Source organism: Bos grunniens, chromosome 15 (assembly GCF_055505025.1).
Source record: "Bos grunniens cultivar Pamir isolate PY7600 chromosome 15, Bosgru_T2T1.0, whole genome shotgun sequence".
In the NCBI taxonomy this organism is placed as follows: domain Eukaryota; kingdom Metazoa; phylum Chordata; class Mammalia; order Artiodactyla; family Bovidae; genus Bos; species Bos grunniens.
Genome location: NC_141179.1, coordinates 61,775,194 through 61,798,781, shown reverse-complemented (window position 1 = coordinate 61,798,781; position 23,588 = coordinate 61,775,194). Strand labels below are relative to the sequence as shown.

At 40.8% G+C, this 23,588-nt stretch overlaps 1 protein-coding gene across 17 annotated transcripts in view; it reads left to right on the top strand.

Moving 5' to 3' along the window:
* The window catches only part of MPPED2 (metallophosphoesterase domain containing 2), a 211,636-nt gene that overhangs the window by 107,551 nt on the left and 80,497 nt on the right, over positions 1-23,588 (top strand). For all 17 annotated transcript variants that reach the window (XM_086338609.1, XM_086338624.1, XM_086338613.1 and 14 more), the window contains one exon: positions 1,345-1,570. In XM_086338609.1, coding sequence (XP_086194735.1) covers positions 1,345-1,570 — 226 coding nt within the window. The remainder of the gene's footprint in view (positions 1-1,344; positions 1,571-23,588) is intronic.

Genomic DNA, 23,588 nt, shown 5'->3' with positions numbered 1-23,588 from the left:
CAGTTTTATCTTCCTGCAGTATTATTTTCTGCCTGTTTTCATCTGTCTCATAAGTCTCCCCATTAGTCCACATTCTGTGTATCCAATTTTAATACTGTTTACAATTTGCATTGGTGAAATCCAACTGGACCTATGACAAAAACTTGCCCTCCCCCCCGAATATAATTCTGTCTCAGACTGTAAGTTTCATTAATTGATTCATTGACTCTGGCTTGCTGGTAAGGACGAATTCTTACAACAAATATATCCAATTCCTGCTAGTGGTAACTTTCATTCTTCCTGGAATAGCAGGAAACATTAATTTTGCATTGGACCCGGGAGTCTCAGGAAGCTGGAATTATAGGCACCGTCTTCCCACCCTTTTCCTCCTGAAAATAAAAATGAAATAAAATAAAATGAGCAGCTGCCCAGTGGTGAGGCTTGAGGGATGCGTAATGACAAAGAAGAGAAAAGGGCATTAATTTCAGGGTGGGGACAGCTGCCGGGCACTATCTCCCTTTGGATTTTGGTTCTTATAGCATCACGATGAGTTATTAATATGTATGATCTGTACTTTATTCAAACATTATAAATCTATGCAGAAGTCTGGTGTTTGGGTTTTCCTTTATAGCTTTCATTCTTCTTCCCAGAATTATCTCATTTTGATCGGGAAACTTTTGCATAAAAAGCACACACGGCGAACTCACATTTCCATACCATAAATATTAAAAGGGGGTTAAGCTTTACAGTTTCTTCTCCCATCCCAATGGGAGGAAAGTTAGCCTTCTAATCAGGGGGTCATTATTAATCTTTTTATTCACAAGCCAAAAGGTAAACTTTAACTTGCCATACAAAATTGTACTGTGTGCTTCCTTTGATTTATGCAAATTGTGAATTATGTATGCCTTGTCCTTTGTACTAAAGTGATACTAAAAATCTAGCAGTGAAAGGGGTTGTTACAAACAGTTGGTCAACTTATTTTTTAAGGATTAAAACCAAATCTAGACCTTTTTTAAGGCTTATGACTAAAGTACTCTTTGCTGGATGATTCTAAAGTATGAATCACAGTATGGATTTTTGACAGTGAATCTGCAGCAAACAGAAAAGGGAAATGGAACTAGAAAACTTAATGTCTCCTTAGTAGCTTTTAAGCTTCTGAGCGGCTTCCTGTCTCCCATTTATTGTCATTTTTGTTAGCATGAAGGAGTAGTCATAAATTTTGGTTCCCATGGAAATATAAAGGAATGTGTGATCTATTTCATTTGGGGATACTGTCTGATAATCACGCAGTCATGGCAGTTGTACTTCGTGATGGGAAATGAACGTGCTAATTGGTGCTCTTTTTTTTTTTTTTCCGTATTTCAGGAAACCTGCCGTATGAATATAAAATAGTGATTGCTGGGAATCATGAACTGACATTTGATAAGGAATTCATGGCAGACCTTGTTAAACAGGACTACTACCGTTTCCCCTCTGTGTCGAAATTGAAACCAGAGGACTTTGACAACGTTCAGTCCCTCCTGACGAACAGTATTTACTTACAAGACTCGGAGGTAACAGTGAAGGGATTCAGGATATATGGTGCACCTTGGTAAGTGTTCCTTCCAACAGTCTTCCCCTCTTATTTTTTTTGGCTCAATGCTGAGAAAGCATGGTGCCGGCTGAAGTGTCTTAACCCAAAAAAATAAAGGTGAAATGAAACCTTTATGCTGTGTTTCCAACAGAACACGAATTTTGGCACTGCTGCGAATTGTTCGTTGTGATGCAGATTTCTTTAGGCGAGATCAGTGGGGGCAGAGCTTTGGTACAGTAGATATGCGTCTGTTTGTGTGACAGGGGCTGCACGTGTGTCAATGGGACACAGAACAATTTGGGGGAGGGTCACAGTGTTACCCTTCATGCAGACTGAGCCACTCTGAACATTCCATCAGCCTTAGGTGATTCATTTCCTCCTTATGTTTTACATTGGAAACACTCATGAAATACCTTGCTTAGAGTTTCTCAACTCTTGCTACACATGAGAATCACCTGATCAACTCTGAAGAAATACAGATTTTGAAGCCATAACCACCCCCCCCAAGATGCTGATTCTCCTTCTTGAGGTGGAGCCCAGTGACCTGTATTTTTAAAGCTCCCCAGGCAAGACTGATTAGAGAAGGGAATGGCAACCCACTCCAGTATCCTTGCCTGGAGAATCCCAGGGACAGAGGAACCTGGTGAGGTACAGTCTGTGAGGTCGCAGAGTCAGACAGGACTGAGCGACTAATACATACACACACACACACACACACACACACACACACACAAGACACCCAGACAGTTTGCAAGTTACAGGTTAAGAGCTCAGTTCTAGAATTCTTGGTACTGCAATTCTCAGCTCTAGAAAAGCTGAAGCTGGTGCATATTCTTTGGGACCAGATAAGGAAGCATGTTGATCTTGGCTTCATCAACTGGCAGTTGTCTGGTTTTGAAGAGGTTAACTCATAGAGGATGAACCTCAGTTTCTGCATCTCTAAGACAGTGAAAATGATACCTACTTTAGAGGGTTATGGTGAGGATTAAATTGGCTGATGTTTGCAGTGAATTGAGAAGAGTATCTGGCGGTTTGCTTAGAGCAATATTAATAATTACCACTTTTCAGGCCTTAGCTCTGCCACTAAGTATTTATGTGAATTTAAGCAAGTCACTTAGGTTCTAGGGCCAGTTTTTGCATCTTTAAAATGGGAGTGTTAGATCAGAAAATCAGTAGTAGAGGAGTCTTGGATTTTTATTTATATGCTTTCTTACTTTTTGAGAGCCCTATGTATACATAGAGCACAAAAACTGACCTTTACTTATTCAACTTGGAAGAGTATCCTGGTCATGCCCTAGGAATTGTGAGTAAAGCTGGAAAACGATAGAGTGAATTCAGATTGGCCGCCTCACTCAACTTCCCAGGGCTTCCCAGGTGGCGCAGTTGTAAAGAATCTGCCTGCCAATGCAGGAGACATAAGAGATGCAAGTTCTATCCCTGAGTGGGAAAGGTCCCCTGGAGTAGGAAATGGCACTCCACTCCAGTATTCTTGCCTGGAAAATTGCATGGACAGAGGGGCCTGGTGGGCTACAGTCCATGGGGTCACAAAGAGTCAGACAGGACTGAGCATACACACACCCCTACTCAACAGTTTGGATTGTCCTCTGTAGAATAGAAAGTTGAGACATTTCCTGTAAGTTTTTTTTCTGGCTTTACTAGTTAGTATCCAGAAGGACTGATTGGTGGATACAGGAAGACTGTTAGTCGTTCAGTCATGTCCAACTCAGTTCGGATCTCGCTGAAGATTTTTTTGTTAAAATTAATATTCCCAGAACTGCTGTAATCTGAACATTGATTTAGGAATGCTTACATCAGTGTTTCTGTACAGGGACAACAGATTTCCCATTTCCACCGCTTATTCAGCTTTTGGGCTTGAACTTTTCCCTGAATACCTCCTTGCCTCTGTTTTCTCATCTCTAAAGTGGGAAGTAGCAATTTTACTTTTCTCTCATGGATGTCGTAAGTGAGTTAATGCACCCACAGCATGCAGAAGGCTTTCTGATGTAAGAATAAGCACTTGACAGGTGCTAGCTGTTACTGGCCTAGTGGGGTTGGTCTTTCCAGTTTACTTTGTATCTTTGTCCACCTTTGTACAAAGACTGTTGCACTGGGAGTCAGATGCGGTGGGGTCTAGCCTTAGTTCAGTCTCTGGTGACTGCGTGACAAATCCATCAACTTCTCTGTAAAACAGGGACAATGAAGTCTGCCCCACTTTCTCTCTGATGCCACCCACTTCAGTAGTCACCCAAATTAGAATATTCAAAGAGCATGTATTTGTGGACATGCTTGATTATTTTAATATTTTGTACAATTTTTAGCCTCTTTCATGATTAAGAATTTGATTGGAAGCAAACTTGGGGGGATTTGTACCAGAGCTGCTACTTTTATCCTGTCAGCAAAAAGGATTTTTCCATCCCTGGGATTCACAAGTAGGTGGATGCCTGCTTAGTAACCCATTAGATATTCCAACCCCCAAATAATGTGAATTTTTTTAACTTTTTATTTTATGTTAGCATATAGCCAATTAGCAACTTTGTGATAGTTTTACCTAGACAGCAAAGGGATTCAACTGTACCTATTTCTCCCCCAAACTACTCTCCTGTCCAGTTTGGCACATGACATTGAGCAGAGTTCCATGTGCCATATACTAAGACCTTGTTGGTTATCCATTTTAAATATAGTGGTGTGTATATGTCCATCTCGAACTCCCTAACTGTCCCTTCCCCCCGGTAACCATAAGTTCATTCTCTACGTCTGTGAGTCTGCTTCTGTTTTGTAAGTTAGAACTGATGTAAGTTTGATTTCCATGCTTTCCCAATGACTTTTCCAGAGGAAATATTAAGTTCTGATTTGCTGATACTGTTACTGCTTTTAATTTAAAACAGAAATCAAAATGAGAACCTTGATACTAAGGATTTCCATCATGTCACAGATTTCTCAAAAGTAATTGCCATCTGACCAGGGAGAGAGCTATTAACTCATTTACAAAATGTGAATTGTGACTCAGTTTTGCTCTGAACAAGGTATATTTGCTCATATTCATTCCATGCTTATAACTTGTAGCACCGCTGAAAGCTTCCTAAAGACCAGAGAGAATTAACGCAGTGTGTCCTGACTTACAATTTAGGAGGAATTTGTATGTGGAAAATAGCTTAAAACAATCCTGAGCCCTCGTGGGTGTTTGCAATTGGAGTGCACTGTGGTGCTTATTACATCTGCAAGGAAGAGGGTTTGGCTGTGGTTTGATGGGTCTGGGAAAATCCAGTGACCTACACTGAAGAAGTAAATGGGGTGCCTCGTCCTGGAAGAAAGGTGTTTCCTTGGAAGGAAGGCAAGAGTTGACTAGTTCCTGAGAGGAGGTAGGAGGGTGGGCGGTGGGAACCTTGCTCAGGAGGCCTTCTGCCGGATTCTGTGGCTTCTGTATCCTCCCTCACCTCATCATTTTTCTAGGAGTCTTAAAGAAAGGACTCGGGTGTGATGTATTGTCACAGGACTAACAGTGCAGTTAAAGCTATTCTTAATTTCTTCTATTACCTTTTTCTCTCCCTCTCTGGGGGACAGAAGAAGAGGGTATTGTGTGGCCTGATGGTTAGATCTGCCCAGGGCTCTGCTCTTGTTCAGCAAAGCTCATGGATTTCTTGTATCCCTCATGTTGTTCTTTGCCACCGAGATGGTTCCTAATCTCTTATGATCACTTTCAGCTCTTGTACGTCTTTTCCAAATGCTGATCAGAGGAGACAAAATTCTAATTTGTCAGGTATCGGCCACTGTGCTGTTGTCTGGCCAGGATGGAGGAGAGGTGGCATTTTGAAATCATTCTTGTATTTTTGGTTACTGGATCTGTAGCCAGCATTTTAGTGCTAGCAGATTTCAATAAATTCACTCATGGGACTTGGTATTTAAAAATTGACTAGCCTCTTCTTTATTTTTTTTAATTTCAGTTGTTCTTTTGCTACCAAGATGCTTATATATTTTAAAAAAAGAAAAAGAAAAAAATCTGGGTATAAACGGATCAGTAGCCAAGCTGCAAAGAGTAAAAAGTCTATCTTGCTCTGACCTGAGCATGGCAGTTGTATTGTTCGGCAGTGTACCTTGTTCCCCTCCTGAACAGAAATGCAGAGCTAGTCTCCTGTGGCTTTTAATGAAAATGAGTGGGGCTTTCCAATGTCCAGGAATTTGATCTCTATGCTGCCCAAGGGTCAGGAACAAAGAGCACACTTTTTCATGTTAGAGTAGACCCAGGTGTAATTTGTCAGATTTAGTAACTGTGGAGGAAGTGCCTTAACTTCTGCAGCCAGAAAATTAGATGGAGTCCCAGGCAGCATAATTTTAAAATGGTTGAAACAGCAAGAGAAAGCCCATCAAGCTGTGTTTTCAAAGGAAGTGTGAGCAGGATGTATTTTCTCCCTTCTTCTCTCCCCCTCATTTTGGATCATCAATATGTTGAGTTCGTCCATGCCTTTAAATGTAATTTTCTCAGTGTTTTTCAAAGTGGGAGTTAAGTGTTGATTCAACTCTCTGCCGCATTTATACATAATTGTGTTTGCACACAAACAGCTACAAGGTTGCTCACGTTTCCTTGTTCTGATCAGCACCATGGTACTTTACCCAGTCAGAAGAGCTTCAGATGTTTTTGTTTCCAATTATAAGTTTTGTGATGCCTCATGTATTTTGCTGACAGTCTTCAAGTTCTGGCAATAGCGAACAAATTAACAGCAGATACTGAGTGAGAGGATTAGAAAACCAATGGGCAACTCATATGATAGAATTCAGATACAGGGATGAGTGGAATGGGCTCATTTATTTTATTTTCATAGTCATACTTTGTAATTAACTCAGGCCAAAAAAAAAAGAAAGAAAGAAACATCTCTACATTCAAGAGGAAAGTCCGTGGACGCTAAAGAACAGCAATGTAGGAACAATATTTTTTCTGTACCACCGTCTCGAGGATTCCAGCTTTTATTCAGGAGGGTTCAGGAAGGTCTTGGCACAGAAGAAGGTCTGTGTATGTGTGTTAAACAAATATGCACTCTGCTTCTACACGATTCTGTTTAAAGGCCCAGGCTAACATTTCATTTTTCTTGGCCCCAGGCCCGTGGACTCTCCCATTCTGAAACCTATGGCGGGTCTGCCCAGCTCTAGAGTTTCAGGCTCTGTTTACATTTTCGCCTGCTTCAGAATGCAGCTGACTTGCTCTTAAAGCTGCACGGGATCAGATTCACTTCTGGTTTAACAACCGCCTTGTTTATTTGGAAAAGGAGAAAGCAACACCAGTCCCCTGGCTTCCTACCTCCCATCAGAGGCCACGTCAGTAAATACCATGGCAGAAGCTGGTGTATGTGGAGTTTGGGATGTTGGATCTAACTCGTGCCTCTCTGCCCGCTGGGTCCAAATCTTTAAAACCTGTCGTGTGCTTTTATGGGTTATATAAGCGAATGTGGAAGGAGATATTTATGTGTTCTTGGGCAATCATTTTTGCTTAGTATCGGCATTGGGCATGATTTAAATTTTTACCTGCAAATTCTGAGAGACCAACTCAATTAGCCAACAATGATAAACATATTTGGATGGTATATTTCACTTAGGGAACTTTCATATGTGTTCATTTGGGCTTCAAAACAATTCTAAATAGTTAAAATTTTAAAAAAGTTTAAAACACAAAGGGTGTATATTAATAATTATTAACAATAGCCAGCTTTTGCAAGTGCTAGTATGTCATGACGGTGTTTGGCAGAGAAGGTGACGGGCCCAAAGTTAGTCTGGGAGAGACAGGGCTAGAATCAGGTCTTGCCTGGTGGCTTTGGCAGTAAAGAATCTGCCTGCAATACAGAGCGAACCCGGAGACTTGGGTTCGATCCCTGGGTCAAGAAGATCCCCTGGAGAAGGAAATGGCAACTCACTGTAGTGATCTTGCCTGGAGAATTCCATGGACAGAGGCGCCTGGCGGGCTACAGTGCACGGGCTGCAAAAAGTTGAACACGACTGAGTGACTAACACACACACAAACACACACACACGCACGCACACACAACACTAGAATCCAGTGTTACTTTGAGGAGCTCTCGAGGCTGAGGGAGAGTATCCTAGTAACCGCAGATGTCACGCTACTCCTTGACCTGAGGCAACTCAGGGTGTGGCCACGTGGAAGTCTTGACTGTTCCATCTGGTTGTAAAAAAGGACACACACAGATCCAGGCCAGTCCTTCCAGGAGCTCTCAGGCTTCAGTGGGGAGGTGTTTGAGGGGGGACAATGGGAATGTTGAGAGAACAGAAGAAAAGAATAATCCAGCCTCTTTTGCATGATATGCTGCAGAATCTAGGGTTTAAAAAATGGGAACCTATACGGCAGTCCATCCTAAAGGAAATCAGTCCTGAATATTCATTGGAAGGACTGATGTTGAAGCTGAAACTCCAATACTTTGGCCACCTGATGCAAAGAACTGACTTTTAGAAAAGACCCTGAAGCTGGGAAGGATTGAAGGCGAGAGGAGAAGGGGACAACAGAGGATGAGATGGTTGGATGGCATCACTGACTCAATGGACATGAGTTTGAGTGAACTCTGGGAGTTGGTGATGGACAGGGAAGCCTGGCGTGCTGCAGTCCGTGGGATCGCAAAGAGTCGGACACAACTGAGCAGCTGAACTGAACTGAATACCTCAGTGTGTCGTAAGACGTGGGCCAGTTCCTCTGGTCCTTCTGCTTCATGGTGACAACTTCCATCTCCTTTGCTGAGAAGCTACTGAGAGAGACAGCAGCCCTGGGCACATGCACCAAGAAGGAAGTGCTGGCCGAGTGTCCCCACTGAAGTTGGGGTCGCATGGACCCATGCACTGTGCTCCTGGCAGACTTGGACTTCCACATTGAGACCCTGGCGCTGGCTACTGGGCATTCTTTCATTTTCTCATGTCACACTGACAGGCTCCTTTTTAACCCAGAGTTGTTGGGGTGGATAGAAGGAGATGATACAGTGGCCGTAAGTGCCATGAGGGCAGGGGCCTCCATGCCTACCCTGGAGCCTGGCACACAGTGGATGCTCAGTCCGTTTCTGCTAAATGAATGAATGAGTGTGGCGGTGGTAGAGATGTGTATGTGGCTCCTGGACTGTAGGTCTACACTTACGAGACACTCAGTTGCAAAAGAAAATATTTCTAAGACAAGATCAAGCATTGCCATGAATCTGCAAGGACCGCTAGAGATGGTAGAACAAAGTGGAGCTAAAGAAAGTGCTAACCTATGTCCATGAGCTCTTCATGGACACATCTAGATCTTTCCCAAACGTTCAAAAAGTAGAGTGCATAAAATCTTTCCAGGTGAGCGTGGTCTCATGAAGGTGAGGGAGGGGAGTGGTGAGACAGACCTTGAAGGCAGTGAGAACTTTTGAAGACAGGCTCCAACAGTATTTTTAAACTCTCAGTTGACAGTTCTTTACTTCATTTGCCTTATCGCCATGCTCTGGGTAGCTACAGAAGTTTCTTTTAGATTTGGAGACTTATCTTTTTAAGCTATAGTAAAAGCAACCAGCATAAAGTGTGAGTTTGGCCAGAAGCTGAACCAAGTGGGCCTTCAGAATGTCCTTTGGACATTAGAAACCAGTTATTGAACATATGACATTTCTTGATGGTTGCGTTCTCAATGGCTGAATTCTTAGAGTTGAATTAAAGCCGTATAGATTCTGTACCATTTATTTTCAAGCTATGTTACAAACATGTATTCCTTATTTAATCCTTTGAGTTGTAAGTGTAACATGAATTTCTCCAGATATTACCAGACACTGAGCCCACTGGGGTCCCTTGGACAGTTGCGACACATGTTTGCCTGGTTCCATGCTCCGCCTTCCTGCACTTCCTGCATACCTTTCCCCTGTACTTCAGGTGTGCCCATGAGTAAGTCCAAGTAACTGTGCGGGTTCCTTTAGCCCTCCTGAGGATGAGAGTGAATGGGCTTTGGAGTCCAGCTAGGAAGCTGCCCCTTCTACCCAGTTCTTTCTTTTTGCCAGGTACAGGGGCCTCCCAGGTGGCACTAGGGGTAAGGAACCCGCCTGCCAATGCAGGTTAGACATAAGGGACTCGGGTTCGATCTCTGGGTCAGGAAGATCCCGTGGAGGAGGGCATGGCAACCTACTCCAATGTTCTTGCCTAGAGAATCCCAGGGACAGAGGAGCCTGGCGGGCTATAGCCCATGGGGTCACGAAGAATCCGACGTGACTTAATGACTGAGCATTGCTCAGGTGGTCCATTTGCCCTTTCTAATGCATCTGCCCCATTGCCAGAGTTGTTTCACAACGGAATCATGGTAATCAAAGCCATGCTGTGTTCTGGGAGAGGCCCTCTGCCTTTTGCATAACTTCTGCGTATCCCATTTCACAGATGAAACTGGCTCAGAGATGAAGCGACTAACTTAAGGAGGGAACTGAGATCTACATGATAAAACTGAGACACGAGTTGTTAGGCTGTGTCTGTAAGAAGGCCGTACAGGCATGTCGTGTGGCCTCCCAAGGAGTCACCTGTACACCTGTGGGAGCTTGTTGGGGATAGGCAAAAAGATGCTGTGTTCAGGGACATCCCTCTGACAGTGAAGGGTTTGTTGAACCTGGGCTGAGTTCCTCTTGTTGATCCCCTCTTCCCTTAAACCATTAGTTCTTCAGGTTAGCAAACTGCCAGCTGGACCTCCCCATCGGAGAGATACACCCTGAAAGGTCTGATTCCCAAATTGGACACAGCTTAAACAGCTGCAGCTGTGTTCTACCTACTGACGGGAGAAGCGGGGAGTGTGTAGAGACTGTGGCCTTTAGAAGCAGCTGTCTGCAGCAAGCTTGTGTCTCGGTTTTATCACTGTAGAACTCACCTCATTAAGCCAATCGTTTCATCTCTGAGCCACAGTGTCATCTGTAAAATGGGTACGCAGAGAACCGTAACTACTGTTTCTTGAGCATCACTCACGTATAGGTATTTTACATAAAATAGTTTTTAAGCCTCAACTGTCATCCTGTAAAGGAAGTAATATTACCCACCATTTGGGAGTTGATAAAAATTGAAGTTTTATGATGAAAATAGAAAAGCTAAATACTACAGAAAGATACTCATTTCCTTAACAGCAAAACTGGAAGTCTAACCCCAAAGCCTTTATTTTTTTCACTGCTCCATGTATGTTTCATGGTATTAAAATTCGATTATGTATGTTACGCTCCTGGCACTCAGTAAATCCACAATAATTACGATTTTCTTCCCTGGGAGGTAGTATCGATAGTGTGTAGTTTTGTGATGGCTACTTTTATTTATTTGTCAGCTTTCTTTTTTATTGTGATATACCAGAGTAGAAGGGAAGAAGCAAAAATGGACAGAAATGAAGTGAATAGGAAATTTAGTCTAGGAAAATAGTCACCCTGTATGTGTATGTGTGTGAGGCAGGGGAGAGAATTTTTAAAAGTAAACATTGTACAGTATTTTTTGCACAACAAGTTACTAATGATCTGGATAAGTATAAACCATTTAGGAAAGGAACCCCGTATATTGGCAGCATGTGGTCAAAGGATGTGGAAGAGTAAATAGATGTCTGTTAAATGAAGACGTATGGGGTGTTTTAAGGTCACTTACATGGAGCGTCATTTTAAATGTATGAGTAACGTTGGGTACTGCGTTTTCACCCAGAAAAAATAAAGGTGATCTTGGATGGGAACTATAAATTGAACGTGGAATGTTCCGTGAGGGTTCCTGAAACAGGAAGTTAGTGGCACACTTTGAAAGCCTCTGGGTTAGCAGAATGTGTCTGCATTCCATAAAGAGCAGAAAAAATGAGTTGCAAACCTGCTTTAATTCAGGAGGAGATACAGGAAGACTGTTTTTCATGAATATTAGAAAAGATCCGCTTGGTTAAAGTGTAAATATAATTACTGTGACTAAAGTGTCTAAGTATGAAGTTTGCAACAAAAAAATGAAAAATAAATGAAGAGAAGCACCTGGTTTATAAAAGCCTAATGTCTGGCATGGTGGATTTTGGATGGATCTCTATTTTTTTTTAAGTGGTGCTAAAATTTCATAGAACCTACAGTAAATCGGCATTGAAGACTAAGTAAAACCAATGCTAAGTGTGTAAAGGGGGAAAAAATCAGAGCTGACAGACTGATTTTCCATTTTCTCCCCTAATTTGTTATCAGTTTCTTTTACATATGATGTACAAAATAACGGCACATAAAAAGAAATGCCTCTGATGCCTGTCTGGCTTCATAAATGGAGATGACTATTTCTCTCACTACATTTCAAGCTGCTGTATGTATTGAAATGATGGGACAAATCAGTCCTAACTCTGAATCCACTAAGGAGTGCTGACTTTCAATGCCAAACAAGGCTTTACAAGCAATGGGAAGTAGCTTGGAGCACCATGATTCCAGAAACAGGGTTATCAAAGACAGAAACTATGGGGGAAAAGCTTTTATTGTCTTAATGCTTTAAAAGTCCAGCCCCTCCAGCTTGGATGGCAGGAGACTTTGGGAGAGAATGGATACATGTATGTGTATGGCTGAGTTGAAACTGTCACATTATTAATCAGCTATACTCTGATATAAAGGACTTCCCAGGTGGCTCATTGGTAAATAATCTGCCTGCAATGCAGGAGACATGTGTTCAATCCCTGGGTCGGGAGGATCCCCTGGAGAAGGAAATAGCAACCCACTCCAGTATTCTTGCCTGGAGAATCCCATGAACAGAGGAGCCTGACAGTCCATAGGGTCACAAAGAGTTGGACATGACTGAAGTGACTGAACACTCATTCATGCCAGAAGAAAATAAAAGGTTTTTGTAAAAAAAAAATCAGTTGATCAAAAAATAAAATAAAAATGGCCAGCTTCTTAAATCACTAGTTGTAATTGGGGCCTCTATTCTGAATCAAGGATCAGTAGAAGAAAACTGTCTTGCTTTGATCTTTTCAAAACAAAGTAAAAGATGCTGCATTAAAACCTAATCAGAATTGTTGGAGGTAAAACTATTAATAGTTGAAAATAAGCTGTTGGGCTATTATCAGCCAATCCCTACTTTTCTTTTTTCTTTTTGGGTGTTATGACTTAAGGAGAAAATTTGTGGAAAGGATATCTGTTAAAGAAATTCAATCTGTTAGTTTTGTTTTTGCATTATTTAAATAAATTAATACATAGGAAGCTCTTGAGATTGAGGATTTTAAGCTGTGCTTATGATGCCTTTGTTACTAAACATTTTTTAATGCTTACCGTTTTTCAGAGTGAAACGGCCAAGACTTAATTTTTTTTTTACCTCAATTCTGTCTGTCTCTTGAAAAAATGTCATAATTCTGTAAGAAGTACTTACCTGTAGGTCCAACAGAATGAATAAGAAAGACAGGAGACCTAAGTGTGTATGTATAATGCTGGCCCTGACCTTTGTGCTTCTAAATAGCTTTTCCTGAAGGCAAATTCTGTGTGGTTTGCTGGCTTACAAAGCAGCTTCGGAGGCAGGCCCAGGAGAGGTGAGGGAATTTTCAGAGTATTGACTGTCTGCCTGCATTCAAACACACCATGTGTGCAGTTCAGTACTACTTGTAAAGGGAAAACCTAATATTAAGGAGGGTATTGGTTTTTAAGGCTATTTGCTCTAGAAATTACCTCTGTAGAGTTTGAACTATGTTCTGAAAAGTCTGAAAGGAACAGGATCATTTCTTTGGAAATTTTGGAAGTTTGTCTAGCTTGTAAACTCATAAGCCTTCCCTAAAGTCAGTTCTGAGGTTTTGTAACTGTTGATATTTATGATTTTCATTATAAGCGTGTTTTTACTTTGTGGATTGTCCCAATAAACAAAATCATTGGATTATTAATAGAATAAAATACGAATATGCCAGAGAAAATTCATTTTCTTTGTCCATTGATTCAAGTACTCTTCTTGTGAATGAGACCAAAAAACTGGTTTTTCTGGATTTCTACAAGTAAGAACAGAACCAAAAGAAAAAGTAAAAGGAAAATACTTACTGCAGAATATCAAGGTTAGAAATCATACAAAAAACAGACATCTCAATTCCTAAAGATTATGTTTCTCAAGCTGTGTAAACTGTCTTCAGTTAACCAGACACGCACATGGATGAAAGCTTTGAAATTCCAGTAAAAAAATTCACCCACTCACCTGGTTTTTCTCATTCAAGAATTAGCATCAGACATCAAGAGGTTCATGGTATGTGTTTCTTCTTAAATTTAGCAGTAAGCTTTTCAAAAGCCACGTGCCTGCCAAAAATACACAGAGGTGTATCAATAGCATCTTGAAAATGTATATACAGAAAAGGAAGATTGAAAGGAAATAACCACAAGTATAACATTGGTTTTCTCTTATGAATTTTTCTTCTTTCATTCTACTTGCCTGAGACTTTATATGTTCTTAGAGTGGGTAGGTTTTATTTTTACAGTCAGGAGAAAAGGCCACATTCTCTAGTTGTAAAATGTATGCCGGGGTAATTTGGACATTGACTCTCTTATTTTTTCTAACTTCATGCCGCTGGTGTGTATCAAGTTCTTGCGTGATTGTGGGCCTGCACGTATGCACGCACTCCCAGGGTGACCTGTGTGACAGGCCATTGGCAAAGATGGGGAGGTGGGTGTGTCTGTGCTCATCAACAAGGGCTGTGTGTGCCTGGCTGAAGTGTGGAAGGATTCCCTGAAAGCATCAGAGCTGTACCTCATTTGGCTGAAAATTCTTCCTTCCTCTTTCAGCTCAGACTAGCCCAAAGAAGGTGGAGCCCAAACGCCTCATTTGGGGCTGGGGTGACTGATGGAACCCTGCTCTCTTCGGTGCTGCATTTTGATTCATCCCCGAGTGGCATCTGGGTGTGTGGGTCTGGCTGTACAGGATGCGACTTCAGTCAAGGAAAGCCTGGTGCCTACCTTTGCTTATTTGTATTCCAGTGCTGTACCCTCCCCTCCTCTCCTGTGTCTTTGTTCTATTAATCTGCAAAACAGGGCTCGACTTGTGATTAGTCCTTGGAGCTTGTTTCTATTAATCAGCCTGCAAAACAGGTTGACTTGGACGCTTTTGTTCCAGGGCTTAATGTGTTCTCCTTGTCAGGCTGTGGTTCAGGCTGTGCGGTTTGCCTTAAACGGGACCAGGCGGTGAAATTTGGTTTTTGTATACCGATAGCATTTGTCAAGAGAGAAAACACTTTTGGAAAAGACAACAGGAAAATGCTAATGTAGAATTATTGAGGTGTGTTTTAGGAAGCAGAAAAGTTTATGGAAAATATAACTTGAGTCGCCCGGGTGTGTTGTAGAATGCACTGCAGAGTGCAGTAGACTGGAAGAGAAAATAAAGCATTATTTATGTTACATAGCTGAGAAGTTCGGTATCCAGCAAAGGCTGCCTCTGGACAATCATTTTATGTATATTTGAAATGTAATTTTATTTTGATACTTAAGTGGAAATAGTGTCATTTTTAGCTACAATTTTGAATAATTATAAAAAGACCCAATACAATTGTGTGAGTTTCTATGCTTTTTTTCTTTCCATCTTCCTTTGACTGAAGGACCTTGCCACAGATTAAAATTCCTCTACCTGTTAGGTAGGGGGAAACTCTGTGTCTCAATTTTGTTATCTTCATTATCAAGGGACAAGCATTGACCTGACTGTGTGAGATCGAGTAGCGGTGAGCTGAGTGATGATTATAAATTGCTTCGTAAAATGGTCATTATCACCATTTAAAAAATTCTGCTAACTCTAGTGTGCGAAGGCTAGGATTGCAGAAAAGAATTTTAATGTGTAGCTTTTCCCAGTGATAGCAACACTGTGGAACAAACACTGTTTTCTATGGGAAGTCATCTTTTACATCTCCAAAAATTTCTTGTGAAATAACACCCCCCCCCCTGCAAATAATAATAAAGAAATCTGTTGAAGTATATGCAAGAAGCAAAACTGTCAGAGTCCCAAATTAAATTTGTCATCAGTGATAAATTTAGTGCTGTAAGATACTTTAATAAGTGCTTCAGCTTGATTTATTGGTTTTGTTAGTTAACAAGAGTATATTACGTCTTGTACAGAACTTAGCAGAAGCAATTTCTGACTAGAGCTTCCTTGATTAAAAAAAAATGATGTCTCATTTTAGTCGCTGTGGTAATTATTTTAGTGCCAAATTGGAAGGTAAGCACATGCAGTTCTGTCATTAATACAAAAAAAAAGAAAAAGAAAAATGTCAAAATGCAAAAGGGAAAACATTTGAGCGTTTCCAGTTCTCTATTTCGTGCATACTTGATTTCCTCCGTGTGTATACAGGGTGTCTAGGCTGTTTCCCTGGTTGGGACTAAGTTGCAGCCTCTACATATAGAGCCACTAATGAGTGTCAGGATTCAGCTGCTAATTTGAAAGGCCTTGTGGCTCTTTCACCCCAGACACTAGCAGCTTCATTAGACTCTGCTTTGTCCAGCCTGACCTTTGCTGGCCTCTAGATCACAGCTAAATACCAGCGCTGCACCAACACCCTCCCATTGAAGCAGTCCAGAAGTGATTCCTTTGGTGCCTATCTTATCAGAATCTGCTACTGACATACACTTGGGGCCTCATGCTGCATAATTACGATTACCTTCCCCTGAAGAGGCCCTATATCCTCACACCCATGAGAGTGTTCACTTGATTGGAGCTTTGAATTTTAGAGCAATTAGCATATTTCTCTGTCCTTTTTTTTTTTTTTTTTTAATGGACTCTTTGTAGGCATAACTTTTAAAATGTGTCTTTATATGAAAAGCAACAAAAAGGGTGTTTTTTTCCCCCTTGAATTGGGTAAGGAAAATACATACTATTTATTATTAATGGCATCAAATAAGAAAAAAAGAAAAGAAAATCTAATGGTATTTTTTTTTCTTTAGAGGTTTGTCCTTGGGAGTACACTCTTCATCAAATCAAACCAGTTAGCAAGCAGGTAGAGAAGAGCTTTCTGTTTGTTGTGAACTTTTAAATATACTGAGATGTAAAACATTGATATGATTTGTCAAGCTTTAGGTTGTTGGGAAGGAGAGCCTTTATTTCTCAGCGTCATTTGTTTGTAGATTCTCCGTCTGCTGTTCCCAATTCCCAGAGAAATTATTCTGTGTAAGTTTAAAATTTACCCTATATTTGCTACAAAGCAGTAGTCAGGTGGAGTAGTCCTTTGGCATGGACTGTGATTATCAAAGGAAGATAAATCCTTCTAAACTTCTGTCTCATCAGAACCAGGCTTCCAAGCCAGGTCTCCTCCCGTGATCTTATTTTGAAGTGGTTTGAATTCTCCTTCCTTTTTTAAGAAGAGTCATAAAACTAGAGATGGGCAGGAGCTCTCTGATTGCATCACTTTTTCCACCCCTTTGGCCAATGGCTCCCCTCCCTCCAGCATATTCCCTGGTGTTCCATTCAGCCTCGGTTAAGATACTAAGACCAGAGAGGCTTCTTATTCAGGCCCCCTGGGAAAGTGTCCCACGGCCCTTGACATGTGGATATGCTTTCAGGCACGTGAGCTGAAGTTTTCTCTTGTTTTAAACATGTTCTTACCTTCAGTCACTCTTATTTCTTGACCCACAGGAACTTTTCCTGTCTCAGTCAAACAGCCTGTATGTATTGTGAACAGAGACACAATCCACACGTCTGGTTTTGTGTTTTTATCCTCCTCATTCAAAATGACAGCATTATTTAGGGAGTTTTCTCTTTATTAACCATTTGTTTGGGAAAAAAAAAAAAAGGTAAGTGTTAGTTGCTCTGTGGTGTCTGACTCTTTGCAACCCCGTGGACTGTAGCGGACCAGGCTCCTCTGTTCATGGGATTCTCCAGGCGAGAATACTGGAGTGGGTTGCTGATTCTTCCTCCAGGGGATCTTCCTGACCCAGGGATCGAACCTGCGTCTCTTGAGTCACCTGTATTGGCAGGAAGATTCTTTACCACTTGAGCCACCTGGGAAGCCCATAGGATCTCGACGAAGACTCTGTAAAGGTTTGTTTCTAGAAGGACAGAGTTAAATGTATCAAAGTCCTTGGTTCATGACATACTGGTATCATGAGTTTCTGCATATCCCTTATTAGTATTATGTTATTTATCCATTTATGAATAATTCAGTGAACATCCATTGACCCACACCACACAGAAAACCACCTATGACAATGATTCGTGTTTGCCTATGTGCTTTCACCGCTGTTACTGTCCCGTCATCCTTCTCACACATACATTAATTTGAATTTTGTCTTTTCAAATATATACAGGAAAAGCTTTTGAATAATTTCAACATTCATTCACAAAAACTCAGCAGTTAGGAGTAGAAAGGAGCCCATCATCTTATACATGGTCACAACCTACAGTTAGCATCAGAGTTTATGGTAAGCGTCGAATGCTTTCAAACTAAGATCAGGAAAATGTAAGGTTTCTTGGACTCATAGTTCTAGTCACCAATTTTTGGAGGCCCTAAACAGCATAATAAAGCACAAAAAAAAAAAGAAATAGAAAGAATGAAGATTGTAAAGGAAAAAGTAAAATTTTCTCTTTTTTGCATGTGACATGATGGTTAATTTAAAAAATTGCAAGGGATCTCCAAAACAACAAAATTCTAAGCAATTTCTAAGAATTAAGAAGTAATAAGTAAATTTAACAAGGTTACAGAATAAAAAGCTAGTATATAAAAAAGCGACTGTTTATGTACTCAACATAAATTGAAAATGAATTTTTAAAATGTTAAAATACAGTAGTACCAGAGCAGTACAGTAGTTATCCAGGTAACACGGTGATAAAGAATTTGCCTGCCGATTCAGGAGACACAGGAGACTCAGGTTTGATCCCTGGGTCAGGATGATCCCCTGAAGGGAAATAGTAACCCACTCCGATGATCTTGCCTAGAGAATCCCATGCACAGAGGAGCCTGGCGGGCTATAGGCCGTAAAGTCGCAAAGAGTCAGACGTAACTGAGCACACACACACACACAACAGTATCAGAACCACAAAATGCAAAGGGTAAATATATTAGTAACAGAAGATCTGAGTATTTTTTCACTGATAAACAATATTTCTGAAAGGATTAAAGAAGACTTAAACAAGTAAGATAGGCTATGTTTGTAGGCTCCTCAGTCCTCCCTAGATTGATCTGTACCTGCAAACTTAGTCTACCAGCGGACTTATGATTTTTGGAAATAAACAAGTTTGATTCTAATATTTTTTTGAAAGTGAAAAAAGATCTAGAATAGCTGAAAGAAATTAAAAAATAAAAGTTGGTGGACTTACATCTTCTAATTTTCAGACTTACTATAAATCTTTTGATAACCAAAACTCTGTGATAATGGTGTTATGGTATGAAAGATAGACATGTAAATCAATGGAAGAGAAAGAGTCTGGAAACAGACTCACAGGTATATGGTCAAATGAGGTTTGACACAGTGCCAAGGCAGTTTAAAGGGGAAATAGTAGATTTCAGTCATTGGTACTTGGACAAATAAATGTCATATGGAAAACCTTGACTGATAACTTACTCCATATACAAAAATAAATACAAAATAGATATTACACTGAAATAGGAAAACTAATTCTATAAAACTTCTAGAAGAAAACTTAAAATATTGTGATAGGCAAAGATTTCTTGGGACACATAAAAAGCATGAGCCTAAAAGGTGAAAAATGACAAATTGAACTGTATCAAATGTAAAAACTTTGATAAAAAAAACCACTATTACAAAAATAAAAAAGGCAGTCCACAATCTGGACATATTCTCAGTATATGAAGCTCACAATTATGTAAATCTCTATTCAGAATATCTGAAATACTCGTATAACTCAATAATAATAAAAAATAAACCAATAAATGGTTAAAAGTTTAAATTGACTGTTCATAAAGAGGTATATACAAGTGGCCATTCAGTTCAGTTCATTTCAGTCTCTCAGTTGTGTCTGATTCTTTGTGACCCTATGAACCACAGCACACCAGGCCTCCCTGTCCATCACCAACTCCTGGAGTCCACCCAAACCCATGTGCATTGAGTCGGTGATGCCATTAAACCATCTCATCCTCTGTCATCACCTTCTCCTCCTGCCCTCAATTTTTCCCAGCATCAGGGTCTTTTCCAATGAGTCAGCTGTTCGAATCAGGTGGCCAAAGTATTGGAGTTTCAGCTTTAGCATCAATCCTTCCAACGAACACCCAGGACTGATCTCCTTTAGGATGGACTGGTTGGATCTCCTTGCAGTCCAAGGGACTCTCAAGAGTCTTCTCCATCACCACAGTTCAAAACCATGAATTCTTTGGCACTCAACTTTCTTCATAGTCCAACTCTCCCATCCATACATGACCACTGGAAAAACCATAGCCTTGACTAGATGGAACTTTGTTGGCAGAGTAGTGTCTCTGCTTTTTAATATGCTGTCTAGGTTGGTTATAACTTTCCTTCCAAGGAGTAAGCGTCTTTTAATTTCATGGGTGCAGTCACCATCTGCAGTGATTTTGGAGCCCAGAAAAATAAAGTCAGCCACTGTTTCCACTGTTTCCCCATCTATCTGCCATGAAGTGGTGGGACTGGATGCCATGATCTTCGTTTTCTGAATGTTGAGCTTCAAGCCAACTTTTCACTCTCCTCTTTCACTTTCATTAAGAGGCTCTTTAGTTCTTCTTCACTTTCTGCCATAAGGGTGGTGTCATCTGCATATCTGAGGTTATTGATATTTATCCCAGCAGTCTCGATTCCAGCTTGTGCTTCCTCCAGCCCAGCATTTCTCATGATGTACTCTGCACATAAGTTAAATAAGCAGGGTTATAATATACAGCCTTGACGTACTCCTTTTCCTCTTTGGAACCAGTCTGTAGTTCCATGTCCAGTTCTAACTGTTGCCTTCCTGACCTGCATACAGATTTCTCAAGAGGCAGGTCAGGTGGTCTGATACTCCCATCTCTCCAAATTTTCCACAGTTTATTGTGATCAAAGGCTTTGGCATAGTCAAAAAAGCAGAAATAGATGTTTTTCTGGAACTCTCTTGCTTTTTCGATGATCCAGCGGATGTTGGCAGTTTGATCTCTGGTTCCTCTGCCTTTTCTAAAACTAGTTTGAACATGTGGAAGTTCACGGTTCACGTATTGCTGAAGCCTGGCTTGGAGAATTTTAAGCATCACTTTACTAGCATGTGAGATGAGGGCAATTGTGTGGTAGTTTGAGCACTCTTTGGCATTGCCTTTCTTTGGGATTGGAATGAAAACTGACCTTTTCCATACAGAAAGATATTCACCATCATTAATCATGATGAACATATGGACTAAAACCACACAGCGATACCACAACACACTGTGTAGAGTGACTAAAATTTCTAATACTGAGAGGTTGAAGTATAGAGCAAGAAATAGAATTCTTATACACTGCAGAATTAATATAAAATAGTACAGTCTCTTTGGAAAACTTTTGGCAGTTACTTAAAAAGCTAACCCACATGTACCATATAACCTAGCCTTCTGCTCCTACATATTTATGCAAACAAATGAAAATATGTGTTCAAATAAAGATTTGTACACAAGCATTTATAGAAGCTTTATTAACAATAACAAAACCCAGGAAGCCGCCCATACATCCATCCACAGGTAAATGAATAAACAGTTTTGATATAGCCATGCATTGAAATACTGCTGCTACTGCTAAGTCGCTTCAGTCATGTCTGACTCTTAGCAACCCCATGGACTGCAGCCCGCCAGGCTCCTCCGTCCATGGGATTTTCCAGGCAAGAGTACTGGAGTGGGGTGCCATTGCCTTCTCTGATTGGAATACTACTCAACGTCAAAAAAGAAATGAATCATGCAATATTATGGATAAATCTCAAAATGTTACACTAAATGAAAGAAGCCAGACCCCAAATAGTATGTAGTTTGGTTCCATTTGTATAAAATTCTAGAAAACACAAACTAATCTAATTTGACAAAAAGATCATCAGCTGCTTACACTGGGCACAGAGAGAAGGGAAGACTGCAAAGGTATGAGAAATATTCAAGGGGGTGGGTTGTGATGGAAATGTTTGGTGTGACTGTGGCCATATTTCATCATCACAAATATGTATACATACAAAAATTCCACAAAATTGTGCACTTTAAACGGATAAAACTTGTTTTGTAAATTTTATCCAAATACTGCTGCTGCTAAGTCACTTCAGTCGTGTCCGACTCTGTGTGATCCCATAGACGGCAGCCCACCAGGCTCCCCCGTCCCTGGGATTCTCCAGGCAAGAACACTGGAGTGGGTTGCCATTTCCTTCTCCAATGCATGAAAGTGAAAAGTGAAAGTGAAGTCGCTCAGTCGTGTCTGACCCTCAGCTACCCCATGGACTGCAGCCTTCCAGGCTCCTCCATCCATAGGATTTTCCAGGCAAGAGTACTGGAGCGGGATGCCATTGCCTTCTCCGTTATCCAAATACAGTTCACTGTAAAAAGACGTTAGGCTAAATATAGTCTGTTGGGGCTTTCTTATTTCATTCAACATTTATTGCTATGTTTAATCAAATATTTGAGGAAGAAAGGAAGGCATTAATGAGGTATATTTATGTCATTTCTTTCATAGTAGAGAACAGAAATATGGGAAAAAGTTCAAGTCTTAAACAAAACAACTCAAATTCTGGATTCCATTATCTGTCCATCTTAAATATGAGAGAATGGCCTTTCTAGAATCAAGTTTACCAGTAACTTACAGCCCAGGGCTATTGCTGCTTTTAATAATCAGGAAAAGGTCAATTTGTTTCAACAACATTCTTGGTCAAATTATACAGTGTTTTTTTAATTTGTTTTTTCATGTTGGAGCAGCAAAGCAGGTGGAAGGTATTCATTAAAACTCTTTGGAGTACATGTAACAGAAATCTATTCAAAATAACTCAAGCAAAAACAGAAAACTATTGACTCATGTAACTTAGAAGTCTGTGGGGATAATGACATCAGGCATGGCTTGATCTGGATGTCCAGGCGTTATGATAGGAATCCATCTCTATTTCTTGGCTAGATCTTTAGGTGTTGATTTCATCTGTAAACAGACTGTCCCCTTGTGATGACTGCTGACACTTTCAGCTGGATAGTCAATCCAGACAGTCTAATGATCTCAGCTTGATCTACATGGCCTTCCTAAAACCAGTCATTGTGGGAAGGAAGATGAAACACTCTGATTGGCTTGGCCTAGTCATACACTCCAAGGCAGGCAGGGGGTAGGGTGGGCCCCACCTGCACCACTTAAATTAACAATGAAACAGAGCTGAGTTTTACAGGAAAATTTAACGTGCGGTTTTGCAGAAGAAGGTGGAGTAAATGTTGCACAGACAAAATAATAGTTCGCTCATCCAAAAACACACACACAAGATACCTGATGTGGTTAAGAAAAGGAATTATCTTCCAGTGATAATTAAAGTTTCTTGTCCTAATTATCTCGCAGCCTATTTTTTCAAGAACCATGATCATTTTTTCATCCCAGTATCTTTGCTTCTGGTACTAGTTACTGGAGACACTTTCACCAGTGGGTGGTGGCAATGATTTGAATTGAAAATACTGGAATGGCAAATGCCTTTATTTGTATTAGGCTCGGCAATCTGAGATTGTAACCTTGCCGCTGTAGTGGTTATCTATAGCTGTGTAAAAACATCACAGAATTTAGTTGCTTAAAGAATAGACATCTTTTATAGTTTCTTTAGGTGAGGATCGAGGTACAGCTTAGTTGGGTCTTCTGGCTAAGGGTTTATAGACTGTATAATCACAGTGTTGTCCAGAGCTGTGTTCTCATTACCAGAATGGACTTGGGTAGAATCCACTTCCAAGATCACTTTAGTGGTTGTTGATAGGGTTCAGTTCCTTGCAAGCTGTTGGACTGAGAGTCTCAGTTTCTTGTTGTTTCTTGCTAACTGTTGGCCTGTGGCCTTCCTCCTTTCCTTGCCATGTGGCCCTCTCCAGAGGGTAGCTCACAGCTTGGTTTGAATGAGAGGGAGCAAGTGAGAGAGCAAGATGGAAGCCAGGGCCTTTTGGTGATCCAATCTCAGAAGGAACAGCCTGTCAGTTTACCGTACTGTTATGAAGCACATCACTAGGCCCAGGCCATTCCCTTACCTGAGAGGG